This window comes from Talaromyces stipitatus, genomic scaffold (genome assembly GCF_000003125.1).
Source record: "Talaromyces stipitatus ATCC 10500 scf_1105507295549 genomic scaffold, whole genome shotgun sequence".
Lineage (NCBI taxonomy): Eukaryota > Fungi > Ascomycota > Eurotiomycetes > Eurotiales > Trichocomaceae > Talaromyces > Talaromyces stipitatus.
In genome coordinates this window covers 1,773,192-1,793,604 of record NW_002990117.1, presented here as the reverse complement: position 1 = coordinate 1,793,604, position 20,413 = coordinate 1,773,192, and the positions used below count along the sequence as shown (strand labels likewise).

The following is a 20,413-nucleotide window of genomic DNA, read 5'->3' as shown; positions in this document are numbered from 1 at the left end:
ATTAAATAGTTCAGCAAGTGTGGGATCGGAATGAAACCTACTCAGTGAAGTTGACTGCAAGGGCCCCCATAGAAGCAGAGCAACCGAGAAAGAGAACGGCGATATAGTATGTATAGCTACAAAGGTAATCAAATCAATTTCTTTTTTGAATTGCGTTGCCTCCCCAATGATTAACTAAACTGACGCCTTGATAATACAACCCATTTTTCCCATATATGCCAATGTTCCCGTTTCACATATATCCCATTATCGCCTAATTCATTCGCAGTAAGCATACTCAATTCCTGTTCAGATAAGGATTGTAAATCTCGCTGGTGATGATTGTGACGGTAGTACGGGTAGTGGTGTTGCTGTCGATATGATGATTCTTCTGTTTCTGATGATATTTCACTATGTGAGTCGTGTACGGAGACGACAGACGAGGAGTCTGTATCTGATTGATGTGGTTCATCAAGATTATTGGGATCTTCGTCATGGTCTACTTCGTCTATATGTTCGTCTTCATCTGTCGTGCTTCCGGGCGGTATTTCGATACCATTCATGATTTCTGTGTTGATATGAGATGCGTAATTGACATGTTGAAGATAGAGTTTTTCGAGTCGTTCCATATCATCGTGGAGTATGGAGAGGACATCGCGCCATCTACTTCCATCAAGGAGATAGACGTACGGTAAGCGGAGTTCTCGGAGTTCAGACTTATGACGCCGCGCGATTGCGCTGATTTCGGACGAATGTAATCGCCAGCCTTGAATTCCAAGACTGCGTAGCCGTGGCCAGTGTATATGATGGAAAACATCTTCCAAATGCAAGTTCAAGGGACTGTCGGCCGGAAACCCAACGTTGATTGTGGCGAGGTTTCGCGCAGCTTGGAAGAAATCTCTGAAAGTATTTGATAGTCTTGACATCAGTGCGGTTACATCCGAGGCTGAGTGGAAATATATATCTAAGCACGTGAGTCGCTCCCCCAAGGCGGACATTGTCACCCGGGGAGCATTCAGTAGCCCAAGAGCGGCTTCGGGACTCAATTGCGGAGCTAAAAACCGGACAGACTGACAGCTAGATCCCATCAGAGCAAGTCCCAATGCTTCAATTGCGCGTGAGCATGCCGGCTCCCAGTGAAGTTTTACGTCCCCGGCAGCACCAAACCGCCTCGCTCGTTCCATGATATCTTCATCCGCCTTGTCCTGTAATCGAAGAAGCTTGATCTGTTGCAAAGACGGAAACGAGGCAAGTGCCCGTTTCAGAGAAAGAATATCTCGCGCATTCTTGATCAACAATGTCTGATCGGCGAGTCTGGAAATATGAATCTCAGCGAGAGAAGGATAATCACGTGCAATCTCTGCAAGGAATCGTTCCCAGTCTAGCGAACTCTATCAGTTTGGAGGCTACTTTCACTGGAGCAAATGGTCCAAGACGGAAAGATAACCACATACCGCCTCCTTGGTAATAAGGTCGGACCATATATGTAAAATATCGCGTATGATGAGCCAGTTGCATATCCACCAACTCATTCAACCGTCTAAACCCTTCGGACGAAAACCTTAACGTGAAGCGACGAAACTTCCACGGCGTCGCAATCCTCATAAACCGCGTGCATACAAGTCTGTACCTATCCAGATCGGATCTTTCCCCTCGCGAAGCCACCGCGTTCGTCCCATTGCGTTTATTGTTATACGGTGGAAACGCGTAGTCATGTACCACTTCGCGCCCATCCGGGAACTCGGTATCGGCGATCAGGAACGATAGTACCAAACTTAGCAATTCGTCGGCCAGAAAATTGATAGGGCCTGGCTCATTCATCATCTCAATCATCGGCTTCGTGGGCAAGCAGCCGACTCACCGGCTGTCTGGCGCGCGATAGTTGGCATAGAGGAAACAAATGGCGCGTGGACGCAGTTGGGGAGGGGATGCGGGTGTTTATGAGCAAGTCGAGTAATTTTTATTGTCGCAGTGTGTATTGCGTATACATCCCCCCCCTTTTCTCTCTGAGGACAGGACAGGGACCGTCGGGAGACTGAGCGGCCGAGATTGTCTTAATTCTGGGGGAGCCACTACTCCTAATATTAAAGCAGGCGACAGGGTATGCCATCATTCGAGGACATGGAATGGCCACGGGTTGAAGAAGCTGCAGAAACAAGCTGGCAAGGTCGGAATGGCTGGAGGGGTGGTCTCATGTCACCACCATAGAGAAGCCATGCATACCTAATTGCATTCGACCTGCAGCGAGCGGATCCTAGGTTACTTGCTCGAGCAACCTCTCAGGCGTCGCACAACCTCCCACACTGCGGTCACATGACCGAAATCGTCCCAGGGAGATCAGGAGCATCATGCAGCCACATGCACCAGCTGGGACTGGCAGCGACCGTATCAGAAAGAAGAGCGCAAATGGGATGAAGTTTGGCGGTGCAGCGTTCAAGCGGGACGGAGGAAACGATTGGAGGTTGAGTGGCGGACATGAAGAACCGGAGCCCTGTAGGTGCACGGCCCGGCGGCTACTTAGTTACTAATCTCTGACTCTCACCCCGCTCTCTCCTCTTAACGAAACAGACCAGCAGCCAACCATCTCGGCCTCTTCTTCGTTGTCAGAAATAAGTTCAATCGTGGCGTGCACTCTTCTCAGTGGTCCTTGTTGCCGCCCCGCTGCCGTCAACGGCCATCAGAGATAGCTGCTCGCGGTTCTGCAGAAACACAGATTGCCTATGATCACCACCAATGACGCCGGAGAAAGACGCTGGAAATTGACTTGGCAGCTACTAGACTCGACTGGTTGATCTGTACTAGTAGCCAATAATAACCGGATATCGATGTCGGATATTGTTTCTTGCTCACGGCTCATTGCTCTCACCGGCCTAACAAGACCGAAACGCATTTCAGACTGCCGACTCTGTCATACGGTGATAGATAGACTGGGCAGGAGTTTTACTCCTGAGAAACTACGACTCCAGTAAGATGATTTGAAGCGGTTCCTATCTACATGATTGGATATGGGATGCTGAACATGATATTCTTCGATAATAGCTAACTGTTGGCTTGTCTGCTACAATCATGATCAAATGCCACCTACGTGGCACAATCACCACCAGTGATTCAATATTTTATGGTCAGGTGCTAGTCATACAAATCCGGACTGTCAGTGCGGCGCCCGTTTAAAGATTGCTGGTCGCACTCTTCATTCGACGTTGTCGAATGTCAGTACTACTGATTTTGGATTCGAAGCTGCTGGCTGCCGTATCCGCCACTTCTTGTGCTTCTCCTGCCTGCAAGACGCCCACTTCAAACACCTCTAAGGATGGCCATCCTTTTTTATTCCTTTCCGTGTTTACTGCCTGTCCACCTGATCGTGTCTCTGCTGACACAATCAGTGCAGTGAATTGTTCCTCTGTAATCGTCGGGCCGAACGGATCACTAATCTGTACCAACCGCACGGTCAAGTCCGGCATCACCTGAAACGAGACCTGTTTGCCATTCGGACCTGGTTGTTCAGTGCGCTTGAGATCAACAGAAGAAATCTCTGGAGGATTGAAGTCGACAATAGCTCGTAGGAATGCCGCTGTTCCTTGCATTCTCTCTTCCCAGCTCTCCAGATACTCGGCGAACTTCTTGTTCACGAGCATCTCATCACCGGTTATCCCGACTGCAAGAATCTTATCGTCTCTCGTACCATCCAGTGCTAATGCGGTGGCCGTGAGCAGTAACTTGTGCCCAAGATGAAGATGGTCAAATGTCCCGCCAACAATGATTGCGGCATGGCTTGTAGAATGCTCTTCGTCGGCGTTGATGATTGACTCTGATATGGTTGTAGTGCCAGTAGGTAATTTATTGCTAGGAATTGAGGCTCCATGCGTGAACAGTGTACCTGCTAGAAGCTCTCCTTCTGTTGTGTCCGGAACATATATTTGCTCCCAAGGCCGCTGCGAAGTTGCCAATGTCCTAAAGTCAATGACGGGCCCTTGTATTCTCTTCCAATCCTTGGTCTGTTCATTCTCTGCATTATCAACAAAAAAGACACGGACATCAATGCCCCCCGGTGCGTCTAACTCTACATCGTTCGCAGCACTGATAGCTCCCACCAGGGTGTAGAAGTTGGCAAGAAGTTTTTGGAGACTAACAAAGGCCTTGGATCGAGGCTGATATTGAGCGGACAGTAACTGAGGAATGACTAATGCGACATCAAGCTTATATATGTTGCTGGAACCTTTTAGTTCAGCTGCAGTGCTCGAAAATATATGCGACAACGCTGGTCCGTAAACCTCCTTCAACTGGCGCACTGCGGGGGAGGGCGGGGCCGGAAGAAGCAGAAGACTATACAGAACAGCCATGTAATCGTTGGACAGCCTCGATGATGAATAATTCCCAAGAATGGGATGTTTTATGAAAGACTTAGAGAAATGAAGTCTTCGAGGGAAAGAAAGAGTCAGAACAGCCCAAAGGAGGAGGAGCAGCTGAATAAGCCGAATTCCAGTTGCTGATTGGCTACTTGGTGTGGGCGGCAGAGAACGCGGGGACGCCCAAACTGAAGCCCGCGAAAGGCAGACCATTGCTCTTTATTCACAGCTCCATTGCTAGTTTTCAGATCCAGTATGGATTCTTGAAAGCTCATGGTGTGCTAGAACGATTGAATTACAGGCGGCACAAGCTCTTGGTGATCTCGGGGCTCCCGCAGTGTCTTGTCCCCTTATGCGACTGGCCGCCAGGCACTCAACTTGATAATCGATCGTCCGCCGTCTCTTTCACCTCCCACAAAACAGCTTTACGCCCTCGCCCAAAATGTCCAATCCTCCTTCACAGCAACAGTACGAGACTTCCAGGCGGCCGGCTCCATTTACTCGTCAGTCGGAAGAGCTCCATATTCCGCTGTCTGGCACTGTCCCCTCGAATGCGTCGCGGTACTCGACCGGGCCAGATGTTGGTCACGTTCCTCCTGCAATCAGTATTCAGCAGTCGACACCACAACATTCTCAGTATGGAGCCAGTAGCAACGCACTTCCCGGCGCCCTACAGCCAGGGAACATGTCTGGTCGTCCAGCTCCCATGTCCGCCAACACTGCTCCTTCCGCCGTGCCTACGTTACCTCCACCGACCTCGCAATCACAACAAGTGACCACACCGTCTCGATCAGGACCCGTCAATACACATGTTCATTCACGGTCGAGTCCGGCAGGATTCGACCATCCGCGATATAAACAATATGGAACCACACCGGAAAGCGCAAAGTATTCCTCCCCGCCAGGCGGCTTCCCACCGCATACGCCATCAGGCGCCAAATATTCGCCGTTGGGTCTTGCAGATATAAGGCCACCCAGTGATTCGTTGTTGATGGATCATCCAATTACTCCAGGGTCTTTTGCAGCTTTCAATAATGACATTCAAATACCAACAAACAGCAACTATGTTGCTCCGTGGCCGATTTATGCGGTCGACTGGTGTAAATGGCCGATGTCATCGGGCAGTTCTTTCGCTGGTAAGGTGGCTATTGGAAGCTACCTTGAGGATAATCATAACTACGTGCGTTCACTTCATTCCATATTGATATTACAATGAGCTAATAGGAGTAGATTCAAATTATCGATGCCCATCGCAAGCAACCCGAGGCCGATACTCCAGACGTGGTCCCAGGAGATGTTGAGTTAGAGTACGTCAAGACAGCAGAGGCAACACATTCATATCCAGTCACAAGAATATTATGGGAGCCTCCGTCCTCTCAAAAACAGTCAACGGACTTGCTTGCGACATCAGGCGATCACCTCCGTTTATGGTCTTTGCCAAACTCCCAGGTTGTACAAACCACAAACTCGATAACTAGCCGAAACCAGGGCCCATCGCCAGCTAAATTGTCTCCATTAGCCCTTTTGTCCAATTCCAAATCACCAGAACACACGGCTCCTATAACTTCATTGGATTGGAATATAATATCACCGAGTCTGATTATCACTTCCAGTATCGACACGACATGTACAATCTGGGATATTCCGACGTTGACTGCAAAGACACAGCTTATTGCGCACGATAGGGAAGTGTACGACGTACGTTTCTGTGCAAATAGTGTTGATGTTTTTGTTAGTTGCGGTGCAGACGGAAGTGTCCGCATGTTTGATCTGCGGAGCTTGGAACATAGTACTATCATATATGAGCCGTCGGAAAAGAACGAGAAGCGTATGTATCGACCGAAACACGTTTTAATCAAGATATGTACTCATGAACCACAGTTATGAGCCCTGGAGGTTCCAGCCCAGGACACTCTACCGCATGGCCACCACCCCTACTACGTATAGCCAGTAAGTCTTCCTCACCCTCACTAAACACAGGAATCATTAACTTGAAACCAGCATCACCCCACGACGCCCACCTCCTCGCAACATTTTCCCAAGACTCGAATCTAATCCGCATCCTCGACGTCCGACAACCAGGCCAAGCCCTAGTCGAACTAAAAGGCCACTCTGCATCCGTAAACTGCATCGAATGGTCACCGACTCGTCGCGGCACCCTCGCCTCAGGAGGCGACGACTGCTGCGTCCTCGTCTGGGACCTGATCAACCAACACAACGCAGCACATATCCAACAACAAGCCCCTCCCCTCCCTGGTCCTACCACTACCGGAGCAGGAGCAGGAGCAGGAGCAGGAGCAGGAGCAGGAGCAGGAGCAGGTGCAGGTGCAACAGCACCTTCAACAACCGAACGCGGCCCAGCGGCAGCATGGCAATGCGATTATGAGATTTCGAATATCTCCTGGTCCCCTCAAGCATCCCCAACACAATCCGGACATTCGCGAGACTGGCTTGGTGTTTGTGGTGGGAAGGGATTCTGGGGTGTAGCAATGTAGACTTTTTTTTTTGCCTTTCTGTATCCATGTTCACGTTCATGACGAGCGCTTCTACGACCTGTGTCTTTTCTTTCCCTTCTCCATTTATTATATTTGTCGCCGCATACTCGCATTTCGGCATGTTATGTTGTTCTAAAGATATGCTATGTTGCGTTTATTGAAAGAGAAAAATGCATCATTGTTAGTTATTGTTGAGTTTTCACCTGAGTTTCTTTAAAGCATGACTACCTAGGTTGCCATCCTATTTAGACCAAGAATCAAACAAGAAATATGTATTGGGCATATATGTATATACAATTTAAGAAATGAGAAGTAGACGCTAGTACAAAGAAAAAAAAAAATCCGCTATGGAATGTATATACCCATGAACTGGAACCCATAACCGATAATGCAAGATGACTAGTAGTGATATAAACCCGGAATGAATCATAGGATTGAAATGCGGTGTAGCATAGAATACAGACAGAAGAAAGAGTGGCTCAAGGGGTTTTGATGGAAGAAGCGGTAAGGGAGGAGGATTATCTCGAAACCTGAAACTTGGCAAGCAATTCACTCTCCAATTGACGCGCAAATCGGACACTGGGGACATCCACTGCTCGCCAGAAAATATCTGCTAGCCAGAGGGCAATAGGCAAACAAATACTCCATCCAATAGCAGCACCGAACAGGAATTGAAACGTCGTCTCGCGTCCTGTGATTTGCCAGATATTGTGCATCAGAGTATAGCCTAGACCGTGTAAAATCGGGCCGTGGACGATGTAGAATGCGTAGGAGATTTGGCCGAGGTATTGGGATAGTGGGTTTATGAAGATTTTCTGGATCGTTTTGGAATTGTTGATGCTTGCGACGATCATGACTGCGCCGAGGGTTTGGGGGAATCGATGAGGTTCGGGATATGTTTTTGGGGTTATACGAGCAAGCCAGACATATCCTGGGGTATAGAGTCCGCCGATGTTGGGCGATGAGCCTATGTACAGCCCTAGGATGAAAACGCCTATCCAGATTGCCTTTTGTCGTCGGCGGAGAAAGTTTTGAATCGAGGTGGTGTCGGCGAGTTTTTCTAAATCTGGCACAGTTGCTGGCGCAGATTCAGGTTTGGAGATAGTGGTGGTGTCGGTATTCCAGATTCCATTTTCAAGGTCAATCTCAGCAAGAAGCAAGCCGCTCAGAAAGAGCACTACATCCCATCGGCCCCATCGTATGCAGAACCAGAGCGTCAAAATCTCCAAAATCAAGCGAACCTTGGTCCTGAACCGGCTGACAGCAAGAATCGTGACAAACAGCACAATAGAGCTGCGGAATTCAACAGGGATCGTCCAAAGATGAGGATTGTAGTTATTATAATAAAGCCCCCAATCCCAAAAATTCATCAACCGACATATCGTATTATACCAGTCCCAGAGTTGTATGTATGTCGATCGCAAAATAATCGGATGCTGTTCGTTTGTGCCGGTAATCGTTCGACTATTGTCCACGACCCATCGAGAGTAATTGTACAGACCTAGGCGAACCGCAACAAATACACAAAACAAACCGACAATGGACGGAATATAGAGACGCAGCCCACGTCGAAACGTTGCCGAAGAAAGCACGGCAAAAGTCTGTTCAAATGATCCACTTCGAATCGTCTTGAGCGGTCGATAGGACAGAACATAACCCGAAATAACGAAGAAAATGGCAACCATGATATGCCCCGAAAAGATCATGTGAATGAACGGTAGCTGATGCAATCCAAAATACTGCTTATTGAAACCCCAGCCAATATGTGTATGCCATGTATAAGTGAAAAAGAAGTGAAAGTTGAAGACGAGCAGACACGCCCATCCTCTCAAGCCATCCAACGCCGCGATATCGTGCAATTTCTTCGGTTTGTTCGGTTCGCCGCCCGTGACGTGATGTTGCAAGTAGCTCGGGACTGTGAAGACCATGAACTGCGAAAAGACCCGCTCGGCGTATTCTGGTAAATCTTCATCTTGTTGCATCATGAGTGATTCTGACCATGACGTTGATGAGTCAAGAGTGGTGGGATTGCGAGAAGGTACGGGTTCTCGATCAGCATCTTGCCGTCGATCGAGCTCCGGAAGACTGAATTCGAGGGATAAGTTTCGCGGCATATCATGAGAAGAAGAGATCAGAGACGCCCTGCGTCTCACAGAGTCCCTCCTCTGTGTAGTCATAGTATCGAATTTTGTTGTTTTAGGTTGATTTGTTTCAATTGACTTCAATGAGAAACTAGGATCATTGCATCCAGAAACTAGAATTCTGACAAAATGAGAAGACTCTCATTCTGACCTTAGTTCCCCATAGGAATTGTCCTTGGTTGTCCGACTCGTCAGGGATCGTTTTATCCCTACACAAGATGTCAACGCGGGCGGCTTGTCGGCAGTGGGCGATCAATCAGTGCTGAGAGTATCCTAGATGCAATTTGAGCAGAGACGATCAACAAAAAGACGAAACGTATGAGAAGACAGAAATCGCTATGCTATGATGTCTATGTATGTTATTGTTGTTGTTGTTGTTGTTGTTGTTTAGAGGTAGAGTAAGGACAGGAGAAAAGACAAGTATGTTAAAGCCTAAAGTTTTAAGGCTGCATTTCCCCAGGAGGCGCATTCTGAGCATCCAATCACAGCAGCCACTAAGTGACGCTGCCGCGGTCGAGACTCACAAGGAACTTCATGAACCTCAATATCATCACCTTTGCTAGCTATTTCCTGGTATACTCTGCCTGTCTAGAAACAAAGGCAATGAGAGGAAGAGTTGAAGGTTTTGATAGTCATTTTCTGGCCATTGCTTCTCAGCTATCAAGAAAACCGAGGAAGCCAAAACGCACCATATTAATATTTTAATAAGATCATCAATGTTCACATGGCAAGAATCCAAGAAGAAAAATAAATATATGAAGACAAGGTAGATGAAATAGGTGGGAAAACTGCTCATAAAGTGTGCATCTCTCACAGCGCGAGATACCATTTCAATAGACTCGCACTCTATATTAATGGTTAGAATGAAAAGAAATTCGTCGCGCCTGTTTGTAGAACCTCAACATGTAAACATGATTTTTTTTGCCCTCCTTTTTTTCTCCTTTCAATTTCTTGTGCTTTTGTTATTTTCCGAATAAAATATTGAAGTAGTGACTCATGCATTAGGAACGGCGCGAGCAAGGAATCGAACGTTGTCAACAAAGCCTTTGATGAGGTTTTCGTATTGATTTCTCTCGTTCCCTTCCATAGCCAGTTCGCCTTGTCGTCGTACCTCTGCTGCTGAAATCTCGACTTCAAGCTCGTGCTCGAAATCACCCTTGGTGGCACTCTATAGTAAAACTGTCAGTTACTACTCAATTTTCTTTCAAGGGATTGATACATACATCTGCTGTCCCCACCTGCGTAAGATCAATTTGGTAGGCCAAATGGCGATAGCTCATACGATCTTTGATTCTCTCACCACCTGCCCTCCGGGTCCCACCGTCCGCAATTGGGAAATTGCGCACATCTCGGTCGTAGTTCATTTCGAGGTTGACAGATATCCGCCAATCGACGTTTGTGCGTGGACTATATACATCCAAGTCCGCTAGCCGACATTTAATGATTTTTGCTAGTACTTCACCCGTTTTCTGATCGGTAGTTACTCGCACTTTGGGTTTGTGTCGTGGGTTAAGGTAGTTTTGTATGAGGGGTGGTAGTTCTTGAGGTGGCACTTCATAAAAAGTATCGCGTTCTCTCTTGTGCGCATATGTTAAAGGGATGCGATTGAGTCCAGCTTGCGGCATGGAAGCCTTGACAGCTTCGTTCAGGAAATGGTTCATGACCCGATGTTGTTCCTGCGCACCGTTAGTATATAAACTGATTAGCTCATTATCTCATAATCCAACTCACCAAACTCATAGAACTTTCAAAAGCAGTGTGGAATCCCGTGTTACCGGTTTGTAGTATACATTCGGTCATAACTGGTAGGCGTAGACGCTCTCTCCGGTCCTTATCCATGATTCGTCCCAACTTGGCTTCAATTTCTAGTATTGCCCCCGACCCTGTTGCTGCAGCTCCAGCGGCTCCCGCTCCAATATCTCGCCTGAGGACCACCTCTTTGAAAAGAAAATCGCACACAACTTTTGTGATTTCTTCGTACGGTATCTTTCCAGAAATTGATGGTTCCCAAGGCCCCAACGGTCCATATACCTGCTCTGGCTGTGGCGGAGGGACAGGACGGCTACTGAGAGGGGTGGTACCGTTGACAGGAGCGGGTCTCACAGGAGTTTGTATTGACCTGGACGGAGATGCGATAGATCGCTGCACGGACGTCGAGCGCGAAGGAACGGCGAATCGCGCGGATGAATGTTTTGGAATGGGCGGTCTGGGGTTTGGGATCATTGGGCATTTCGCAGAACCTCGAGGCACTCTTCGAGCATATATCGGAGGCTCAGTGTACCTCATCTTCTTCCGTTTCGGCGGTCGTCCTGAAATCTCCGATGGCTCTGAGATCTCGGATTTAATGGATTGAATATATGTTGTCGAAGGCTCACGAGACGGCGTTGGTCTCGCCATTGGAGAGCTGCTCATCTGCAACGTTTGAGAGCGTGGAGGATGATCTTGCTGGTGGGTGTGTGATGGGTACCTGTGATCTGGAACCGAGCTGTTGTAAGACTGACTGCCAGAAGGACTCTGACGCCAGCGATCGTCTTCTGTACTAGTCCGATGTAAAGCAACGGGGTCTCGATCTTGGGATAGACTCTGTCGTGAGACGATGGTTTTGGGACTAATACTAGCACTCCTTTCTCTGTCGGATTCCGGCGGATATGAATTATGGCTCTGTCTCAAATCTTTGGGTGGTGGAGGAGCAGCCTGATAGCCTTGTTGATAGCCCGTTCTTTGTTCAGATGCATGTGAGTCGTGAGGATTCCATGAATTAGCTGCTTGAGCGGGTGTACTTTCGGCGGATAGAGGACGCGTAGACTCAGATGGGGGACGTGGGAACGATGTGGCAGGCGGACCGAGTGGTGTTCCAGGTTGAGAATGCTGTGGAGGTGGAGGTGATAGCTGAGGTTGAAGTGGTCGTTGAGCATTCACCGGCCGAGGACTTTCGCTTGCGTGAGGCGGCGGGTAGGTGAAGCTAGACTGAGGGCCTGGGGTAAAATGGGCTGACTGCTGTGAACCAGGGTGATTAAAGTACGATTGTTGTTGTTTTTGCTGCTGTTGCGTTGCTGAATTGGCTTGAGGTGTATATGGCGAAGCTAACGATGGCTGTGTGAAAATTGCAGGGCTGACTGGAGTGGCCGGGTTAGAATCTCGGGTCTGGTATGGTTGCGGCGGTGGGCTTTGTGCATAGTGAGAAGGAGGTCCTCCATTCAGCGGTATAGTCGAGTTGTGTTGAAAAGGAGAGCGGATTGAACTGTACGTCGAGGATGCGCCAGGGGAGTGGTGAGGTGGCTGTAACGAGGGAGGTTGTTGCGGGCGCGCGAAATGATTTGATTGATAGGATGAACCTGGAGTTAGAATCTCGCTCGGTCTCGGGGTAATAACTGGTTCTGATGTCTGTCGCAGTGGGGGTTGTTGTAGTGTGGGAGCTTGAGGTTTCGCAGCACTGCTGGCATCATTATTCATGATGTTGCGCAGATCCATGGCGAAAGGCGACGGGACTGCCAGCCCCCAGAATGGCTCATCAATATCCAATCACGAGATCAAATTTCAGTAATCAATTATAAGATGATCGACGGGCGCATTTTGATAATGGCGTGTTTGCTGGTGGTCTCGGTGGCGGACAAACGGTGACTGACGGTAGAAAGGCGAAATGCGCGTCTGCGAAGTTTTTGGAAGACTGGAAGTTCATGCGCTGATGGCTTTGATAGGCGCGACCATGTCTATGAATCGTACGAACAAACAGATGGTCTTGCAGTTAGTAGTGGATAGACAGCTTAAGATATTGCTGTTGTGAAGCACATAGATTCGAGTCTACTCCAGACTCGATGCAGTTTTTCGCAGGTCTACTTCTCGATCCCCCGAATACAGTAGGAGTGAACTACGGCAGCCCGACAAGCAACCAATGAGAAGCTCCCATATACTTGATTGAGCCTAACAGCTTTTCTGCTGCTTGCAGCCTATAAGTCACGTTGTTGAGGAGTTATCTAGATATTACGGTGTTCAGTAGATACTTGATAAATCTTCATTCAACTAAACCTGAAGCTCGATATCATGCAAAAAGGGCACGTGACTGGCTTGCAATTTTGAAAATCTTTTGGTTTCGTGAAAATAAAAATTGCCATTCAAATTTAGGGCGCCTTGGCATATATATATGGAAATTCCAAAGAACCCTAATTTTTCTGCATTCCAAATTTTACTGTGCATACCTGTGGCCGCTTTGGGAAGGAACACAGAAATAGGATTGGTCATATGTGATTACTAAGCATTTCTCTCGATGCGTTGAAAATTGAATGAAAATTTCAAGTTCGGGTTGAAATACGATGATATTTCAATTCCATGCTAATCTTGAAAATTTCCCATCCCTAGCGTAGGCCGTAGACCATAACGGGCGCACTATCGTAGAAAGATGATGAACTTGATTGGTCCCTCTCTAGGTCTCCGGTGGACCGGCAACTAACTAAGTAGTATCACGTGACAGATTTTCCCAGTGGTCATGTGACATAATTTGCGAATGCTGATTGGACCGGTTTTCAAGCATGTTCTACTTCTACTTTATGGCCAACCCTGAATGCATATTTTTATATTGAACCCAAAGGTTTTGAAAATATCAACCGGATAGACAGGTAAAGCATCTAGATATATGGAACTCTGATCTGAATAAGATAAAAATACAAACATGAAGGTCTCTTTGTGCATCGTCGAATAGACAAGACTAGACTACTCCGAATCATCCAAATATGTCGGATTATCATCTCCTATGGCACCGGGTGTAGCAGCCATAGCTGGCGTGGGAGCATCATATGGTAATCGTCCGCCACCGACAGAAAGACCACCACCGCCGCCACTGGCGCCTGGTGTAGGTGCATTGAGAGCTCCAGGAGTTGGTACGCTTTCGGCCCAGCGTGGTGTAGCTGCTGTGCCTGAAGCGCCGGGTGTAGGGGCGGTTGGGTATGCACCTGGTGTGGGGGCTGAGTAGTCGCCTCCGGGGGTGGGCGCGTCGTATCTTCCCGTGTTGTTGCTAGTCGCGGCGGAGGATGAGGTATGGTTGGCGCTCCAGGCTGGCGTGCGACTGCCTGTTGCGGTTCCCCAGGCAGGTGTACGAGAGCCAGCTGCAAAGGCGTCGAAGCCACCACTACTATCGCCGCTTCCTGAGCTGTATGGTGTGCGAGCACCACTGTTCCAGGCAGGAGTGCGTCCACCACCCATAGCGCCGCCATAGGCTGTGCGAGAACCGTCGGCTTTCCATGCTGGTGTGCGTGACCCGCTAGCTGCAGAGCCACCCCAAGCAGGAGCTATAGCATATGTTAGTATTCTATTTGATACCTGTAGAGAAAAGGGGCTTACTTCTTGATGATAAAGATCCACCCCATGCTGGAGTCCTCGAGTCCATCGCAGCAATGGGTGTTCGTGAACCAGACCAACTGGGCTGTGGTGGTCCTCCAGCACCTCCAGGTACACGAGGTCTGCCACCACGTCCCATGTCGATAGTTTGACCGGTGACAGGACTATATGCGTATTAGTGACAAGATCAAGTATGTTACCGGTATAAACTTACTCCTTAACAACAACACCAGTTCGAGGAACCATGACTTTGGTTCCTTTGGTGTGCAACTCAACACGCACTAGATCTTCAGTGGTCTCTCGAACAATACCAATCAAACCCTTATAACTGCCTTTCGTGATACCGACCGTCTTTCCAATGAGTCGGTCTCGGCCTACACGTGGAGGGGGCATGGCACCTCCCTGAGGCGGGCGCTGCATTATAGCAGGATTCATCCGTGATAGGTCAGGACCCGTAGCACGACCTCCTTTTGCGGAAACAGTAACAACATTTGAAGTGCGAACCACAATGACACCAGTATTCTCGGCCTGTGCCTTGTTATGCAAGAACAGGAAAGATCTGTGGATGTGCATGATTACTCCACTGCGCTGTTCTCCATACATCTCACGAACTGTGTCGCCGTGGCGAATTTCTGCACCGTTGCGATCTGTGGCCACAGCGTCCTTGCGCTTGGCGATTTTTGCTGCTATTCGTGATGGGAGGACGTTCCGCACTGAGCCATTCTGATCAATAACTCGTAATGACTCGCGATCGACTTGAATGATACAGGCAACGGTAGTAGCACTAGAAGCTTGTTAATATCAAGTTGCCATCTTGGAAAAACGCTTGCAACACTTACTCAAGCTGGACCAGATCATGAACGTCAAACGTTCCAAGCTTGCCATCAACACCAGATTCCGTAGAAAGTCGCAAGTCCTTGCTAAAGACAGTGATCTCTTCCATACTCATATCACTGAGTATAGTAACACTGTCACCCTTGACCTGAACCACCATACCCAGTTCATCTTGGTAGCGACTACCGCCAATGACTTTGACATGGTCACCTTCACGGAACCGCTTTCGCAAGGTCTTGATTGGCGCATCTATTGTTTGTCCCTTCATATCACCCTCTGTGACCTCCAGTGTGATGATATCGCCTCTAGTTGCGACCGTTCGACCGATAATGCCTTGCTGTTCACCTTTGTACACTTCAACTTGGTCTCCCGGTCGATAAGCATCTTCTGCAACGGTGTTCTTTAACGTATTGGCCAAGGATGCTAGGTCGAGATTTGCAGCGCCATCCTCAGAGCCGCGAGCAAACATGGTAACTTCCTCTAGACGAGGGTTGACATTGGTCGTGATCAAATGCTGGATCTTCATTTCCTTGATCAGGAAACCATCGACATACGTGTCGCCCATATAGTTCCATGACTTTCCGCTCAAATTGGATGTTCCCACTAGATGTCTGCCGTGTTTCTTACTAGCCTCTGCTTCACTAAAGAGACGTTGAGGTGGCCGAGCTGCCGTGTTGTTTGCAGCACCAAATCTTTTCCTCTTGGCATCAGCAGGAGCAGAGAGGTCTTCATTCAATCCGTAGTCCAGACGAGGAACCAGACGAACAGTAACTTCCAGACCATTCGTTTCAACTTCTTCAATCTGAGCCAGATCACCCTGGTACTTGCCGCGCTTGATTCGCACCCAGTCACCAGGATTGAGTTCTGCTGACTTCTTTACTCGTAGAAGATCGGGCATTTCCTTGACAGGTACCAAGACCATTTTAGTCTTGGGATAAACATCGAGAAGACCGTCAAGGGCTTCCATGACTTCTGCTTGTCTTCTCGATTCGATGTAGACGTAACCAGTCATGGTCTTTCCACGTTCAAAAGCAGATATAATCTTCAGTCCGTGACGTGTGCCGGGAGGACGCTGCTCGATACGCTTCTGAATATTGAGCACCACATCTCTTTCCTTTCCAGGTTTACAGCGAACGCCCCAAATACTGGGATCGTCAACACTAGGAAGAAGAAGTCTTTTGGGTACAACGACTGAGTCTGTAGCAGCCATGCGATTGCGTCCATATCGCTCCTTGAGTGCGGCAGCCTGCTTCTCAGCATCCATGTGCGCCTCGAGCTCTCGTTGGCGATCGAGTTGTCTGTGTCTGCGGTCGTCTAGCTCAGCACCGACGGGGAGCGCATCCAGATCGTCGGGATGAGCTTCGGCGCCAAATCCATCACCCATATCATCTTCTTCTTCTTCTGCTTCTTCGTCATCGTCGTCGACACCGGCTTCTTCTTCAATGAAGGCATTAACACCCCCTCGTCTTCTGCGTTTTTTAGGTCGACCCTAGATTTATACCCATTAGAATCAAGACATAGAAATACATGCTGGATGGACATGCAACTTACCGAGACAGCATATTCATCTTCTTCATCTTCCTCTTCATCCTCTTCATCATCATCTTCCTCCTCGGCCTCCTCCTCATCCAGTTCTTCCTCTTCATCACCAGCACCTTTTTCTTCGTCCTCAGCCACTTCGTTATCATTCTCGGCTTCTTCATCTACCTCAACATCACGTCCTCGTCCGCGGTCGGGTCTGGCAGTTTCATCGTCGGAGTCGACAGCTGGAGCTGGGTTGAAGTCATCGTCTTCCTCGTCAGAGCCGAAATCTTGATCTAACACATTGTTCGACATGGTTGCGATATGAAGTGGCAAAGATCTCTTCGTGGGTGATTTTGGTGTTCAAAGGGTGACAAAATCGATATTCAAAGGACAATCAAGGACGAGACGAATAAAGTATGCTCCTCAAGCACGTGCAGATCACGGATGATAAGTGGAATTAGTCGAGGTCGCTGTCTGGTAAAAGGAAAAAGGTGGACCACGTATCCAAATCGTGAATCAAAGACTCGATACTAGAGGCAAAATAAAAACGGAAAGTGAATGCGCTGACTGGCTCTGTCCAAGTCAAACGGCTGGCCAGCGATAGACTAAGAGTCGCGGTCGCCCGAACTAAAGAAACAAGCAAGCAGTTTGTTCGGCGACAGTTAACTCTCGATTCCCGTATGACCATGGAATACGAAAGTAATTCGTCTCTGGATCTGTAGAAGAACTAGAAGTGAAGGGGACGTTGATTGAAATAAGTTGAGGCTGTCCACAATTAGTCCCGGTCTAGCTCTAGGACACCGGACTGCGTCTTTGGTAGGTCTGGCTGGCCCTATTGAATTTTTTGATTATCTAAGCCGGCGATTCTGTCGACCAACATGAATCAAACAAAAATCACCAATGAGCATCTTATCGATAGGGAAAGCTTGTAAGTGGGCTTTACTTTGTAACATTGAAACTATTGGCTACATTTACTATGGTCTGAGAAACTGTTGCGTACCGTTCAAGTTAAGAATTTCATCTAAGTCTATACCTGTTAAGCAAGTCAATTGGTAGTACACAGTGGACCTGGTTACACATCCAAGCCACCATATTCAGACAATCAAAACCTGTCATAAGAATAAAACAGAGCACATACATATGTGCGTATTGAAGCATAATGCAAAGAAGAACTCAAGTCAAGTCAAGCCAAGCCAAAAGTGAGAGGGTATCAAAGCCAAAACTACTACTCTCTACAGCTTCATACCAAACATCTGATAAACCCTCAAGCTTTGACGCATACTGAGATCAAGCATGATCTCTTCACTACCACCGGGAATAGCATAAGCGCGCACATCACGATACAAACGCTCAATCTTACCGCCTTGCCCGCCGCGGCTGTAACTAAGACCACCGAAGATCTGACTGGCTTCACGGGCACAGAATTCGAAGGTCTTTGTAGATTGTGCTTTGAGACCGGCAATGGCACCGCCCATTTTGAGCATGGCCTCGGTTTCTTCCATGGATTGGGCTTGATAGACGACGTTCTCGAGCCAGTTATAGGCAGCTTCAATTTGGCGGGCCATGTCCGCGAGTTTCATGCGGATGACGGGGTGGTCAATCAATTTCTTTCCGAAAGTGCGGCGCTTGTTGGCGTACTTGACTGATTCCTCGTAGCAGACGCGAGAGAATCGGAGAGATTGGATGACGATACCGATACGTTCGTGGTTGAAGTTGGTCATGATGACTGTACCAAGTAAGTAAATGGGCAAGTTGGAAGTATTATCGGGATGTATGACTAACCTTTGAATCCCTGGTTCTCCTTTCCAATCAAGTTCTCAACAGGAACCTTGGTATCTTCGAAAGTGATATAAGTAGTACCACTGCTCCAGACACCTTGGCAGTCCATGCGACGAGTGCTGACACCGCCGTTCTCGCGTTCCACAAGCAAAACACTGATACCGTTCATACCCTCGCCTCCAGTACGGACAGCAACAGTGAAGTAGTCAGACCAGATACCGTTGGTGATCCATTTCTTCTCGCCGTTAACAATGTAATGCTTCCCGTCTTCACTCAACTTGGCTTCACAAGTCAAATTGGCCACGTCACTACCGGCATCAGGCTCCGTGATAGCGAGACAAATTCGCTTGTCACCTGCTAATATACCGGGCAGAATTCTGTCTAGCAGCGGCTTCTTGCCAAACTTCACAAGCGGTGGACATCCAATACCAAAACCGCCAATCAAGTTCCAAACCAATCCACCGCTAGCAGCGCGCGAGAGCTCATCGGTGACAATGAGTTCATGGAAGTGATCCCACTTCTCTGGAGGTACCGACTTGACGCGATACTTGGTATATTCAGCGGGGAAGTGAACACCGAGCAAGCCGCCAAGATAACCGCGTTCTCCCATTTGCTTGTAAAGGCTGTCGGGTACTTTCTTTCCCTCATCCCATTCTGTTACATACGGCTCGATTTCGGATTCGACCCATTCCCGGACCTCGGCGCGAAGAGCAGCGTGCGTCTCGTTGTAGTAAGGTGAGTGTTGCTATGATAAAAAGAGCGTCAGCATACAATGTTCATAAAAAGTTGATATTTCGTCTCGAAACATACACCTTGATACCATGACGGATCTGCAAAGGGAATGAGATCTCCAAAAGGCTCCAAAGGAGCCTCTGACTTGGCGGGTTTCGCATCCGCAATAGCTTTGGCCTTTGCTGCACTGGGTGCAGCAGGAGCAGGAGCAGGAGCAACAGCAGGTGCTGGAGGTGCCGCAGCTTTTTTGGTATCAAGAGATCCAATTTGAAGCTGACTCTTGTACTTTTTCAAGATGCCTTCATTGTGGTATTTCCAGAATTGCTTGCTAGCGTCTTTGCCAGCGACACGTTGCAAGACTACAGAAAAGTGGATCAGTATGCCGGACAATACCGAGATAGAATTTCACGGAAATATACTCTTCTTGCCACCTATTAACAGGAGAAATTAGACTATGATCTTTACCATCAAGAAGCTAGCTAGGCCTTCAAACTTACCAGGATGCTCATCCTGAAACTTGGTCACATCATAGACATCTTCGTCGATGACTATCCACAAGCTATCAGACTTGTTATGGACAGCCACTTGCTCTTTTGACACTTTCTGCGACATTGTGATCTATCGCAAGCACTGACGATATATATTTGGTTGTTGCGACAAAGTATAATATACACCACCAAATGATAATGAAAAAGGAAAAAAGAATAAAATCAGACAGAGGCTTTATCGCAATTCTCGGCTGATTATAAAGAAGAAATATTAAAGAAACCCCACGGGGCTGAGGTAGGATTGAAATGTGTTGTTGGACTCGGAGATCTCGGTGCATTTACACATTCACATGCTTATTTTGTCTTTTGGCCTCCGGTGTCATAGGAGTTGTTTAGCGGACCGGCAGAATGTAAGCTCAACCAAGAATCAGGTCAACAACAACCGCCGCCTAGACTAAGAGCAGTAATTACTACTCGTGGAATGAGCCGAGCGATGAGAAATGAAGAGTCTGTGATGAATCTGACGGAGTTGGACGCCAGAAAGGGTCATCAGACCACAGGTCTCAGCTCCAGTTGCTGCGTCATGGTTAGAGGCTATTCCGAATTGAGGAAATACCGAGGCATTCCTCGAGACACACGTGACTTGTGTGGTTGTTTGAACTTTGTGAATTGTGATTCAGTTCGACCATCACATGATGCATCAAACAACTCGGCAGTTGATGGCATGCTGAAGGAATGCGGAGACTATGTTTATACAAGAATCG

At 48.1% G+C, this 20,413-nt stretch overlaps 7 protein-coding genes across 7 annotated transcripts, besides 3 other annotated features; 1 reads left to right on the top strand and 6 right to left on the bottom strand.

Annotated features, from left to right (window-relative positions):
* Nucleotides 1–116: 116 nt before the first annotated feature.
* TSTA_015210 (F-box domain protein) lies at nucleotides 117–2,122 on the bottom strand. Its single transcript, XM_002483622.1, has 2 exons — nucleotides 1,434–2,122; nucleotides 117–1,360 (listed from the first exon to the last, which is right to left on the bottom strand). Exons 1-2 carry the CDS (start codon nucleotides 1,810–1,812, stop codon nucleotides 171–173), a joined length of 1,569 nt encoding a protein of 522 aa, XP_002483667.1. The 5' UTR covers nucleotides 1,813–2,122; the 3' UTR covers nucleotides 117–170.
* A 1,024-nt stretch (nucleotides 2,123–3,146) lies between these two features.
* On the bottom strand, nucleotides 3,147–4,600 carry TSTA_015200 (pantetheine-phosphate adenylyltransferase family protein; the record flags this gene model as incomplete). Its single annotated transcript, XM_002483621.1, has 2 exons — nucleotides 3,147–4,302; nucleotides 4,536–4,600. 2 exons carry the CDS (start codon nucleotides 4,598–4,600, stop codon nucleotides 3,147–3,149), a joined length of 1,221 nt encoding a protein of 406 aa, XP_002483666.1.
* A 167-nt stretch (nucleotides 4,601–4,767) lies between these two features.
* Nucleotides 4,768–7,055, top strand: TSTA_015190 (WD repeat protein; the record flags this gene model as incomplete). The annotated part of the gene is made up of 4 exons (XM_002483620.1): nucleotides 4,768–5,505; nucleotides 5,556–6,153; nucleotides 6,207–6,275; nucleotides 6,327–7,055. 4 exons carry the CDS (start codon nucleotides 4,768–4,770, stop codon nucleotides 6,818–6,820), a joined length of 1,899 nt encoding a protein of 632 aa, XP_002483665.1. The 3' UTR covers nucleotides 6,821–7,055.
* A 283-nt stretch (nucleotides 7,056–7,338) lies between these two features.
* TSTA_015180 (acyltransferase, putative) lies at nucleotides 7,339–8,997 on the bottom strand (the record flags this gene model as incomplete). Its single annotated transcript, XM_002483619.1, has 2 exons — nucleotides 7,339–8,321; nucleotides 8,355–8,997. The coding sequence occupies 2 exons, from the start codon at nucleotides 8,995–8,997 to the stop codon at nucleotides 7,339–7,341; spliced, it is 1,626 nt and encodes a 541-aa protein (XP_002483664.1).
* A 321-nt stretch (nucleotides 8,998–9,318) lies between these two features.
* Nucleotides 9,319–9,349: a microsatellite.
* Nucleotides 9,350–9,596: 247 nt separating this feature from the next.
* TSTA_015170 (mRNA capping nucleoside-triphosphatase, putative) lies at nucleotides 9,597–12,432 on the bottom strand (the record flags this gene model as incomplete). The annotated part of the gene is made up of 3 exons (XM_002483618.1): nucleotides 9,597–10,129; nucleotides 10,185–10,637; nucleotides 10,693–12,432. The coding sequence occupies 3 exons, from the start codon at nucleotides 12,430–12,432 to the stop codon at nucleotides 9,956–9,958; spliced, it is 2,367 nt and encodes a 788-aa protein (XP_002483663.1). The 3' UTR covers nucleotides 9,597–9,955.
* A 1,236-nt stretch (nucleotides 12,433–13,668) lies between these two features.
* Nucleotides 13,669–16,962, bottom strand: TSTA_015160 (transcription initiation protein spt5; the record flags this gene model as incomplete). Its single annotated transcript, XM_002483617.1, has 5 exons — nucleotides 13,669–14,243; nucleotides 14,296–14,456; nucleotides 14,507–15,076; nucleotides 15,132–16,615; nucleotides 16,678–16,962. The coding sequence occupies 5 exons, from the start codon at nucleotides 16,960–16,962 to the stop codon at nucleotides 13,669–13,671; spliced, it is 3,075 nt and encodes a 1,024-aa protein (XP_002483662.1).
* Nucleotides 16,512–16,567: a sequence feature (GA-rich).
* Nucleotides 16,690–16,836: a sequence feature (GA-rich).
* Nucleotides 16,963–17,637: 675 nt separating the features above from the next.
* On the bottom strand, nucleotides 17,638–20,180 carry TSTA_015150 (acyl-CoA dehydrogenase, putative). The gene is made up of 5 exons (XM_002483616.1): nucleotides 19,659–20,180; nucleotides 19,581–19,592; nucleotides 19,240–19,520; nucleotides 18,433–19,174; nucleotides 17,638–18,376 (listed from the first exon to the last, which is right to left on the bottom strand). The coding sequence occupies exons 1-5, from the start codon at nucleotides 19,771–19,773 to the stop codon at nucleotides 17,883–17,885; spliced, it is 1,644 nt and encodes a 547-aa protein (XP_002483661.1). The 5' UTR covers nucleotides 19,774–20,180; the 3' UTR covers nucleotides 17,638–17,882.
* Between the last annotated feature and the right edge of the window lie 233 nt (nucleotides 20,181–20,413).

Coding starts and splice junctions, on each gene's coding strand:
- TSTA_015210 (XM_002483622.1), bottom strand. CDS start 1,812: ATGATTGAGATGATGAATGAGCCAGGCCCTATCAATTTTCTGGCCGAC. Junction 1,361..1,433: donor ACCTTATTACCAAGGAGGCG/GTATGTGGTTAT, acceptor AGAGTTCGCTAG/ACTGGGAACGATTCCTTGCA.
- TSTA_015150 (XM_002483616.1), bottom strand. CDS start 19,773: ATGTCGCAGAAAGTGTCAAAAGAGCAAGTGGCTGTCCATAACAAGTCT. Junction 19,175..19,239: donor ATCCGTCATGGTATCAAGGT/GTATGTTTCGAG, acceptor TTTTTATCATAG/CAACACTCACCTTACTACAA. Junction 18,377..18,432: donor GGAGAACCAGGGATTCAAAG/GTTAGTCATACA, acceptor TACTTGGTACAG/TCATCATGACCAACTTCAAC.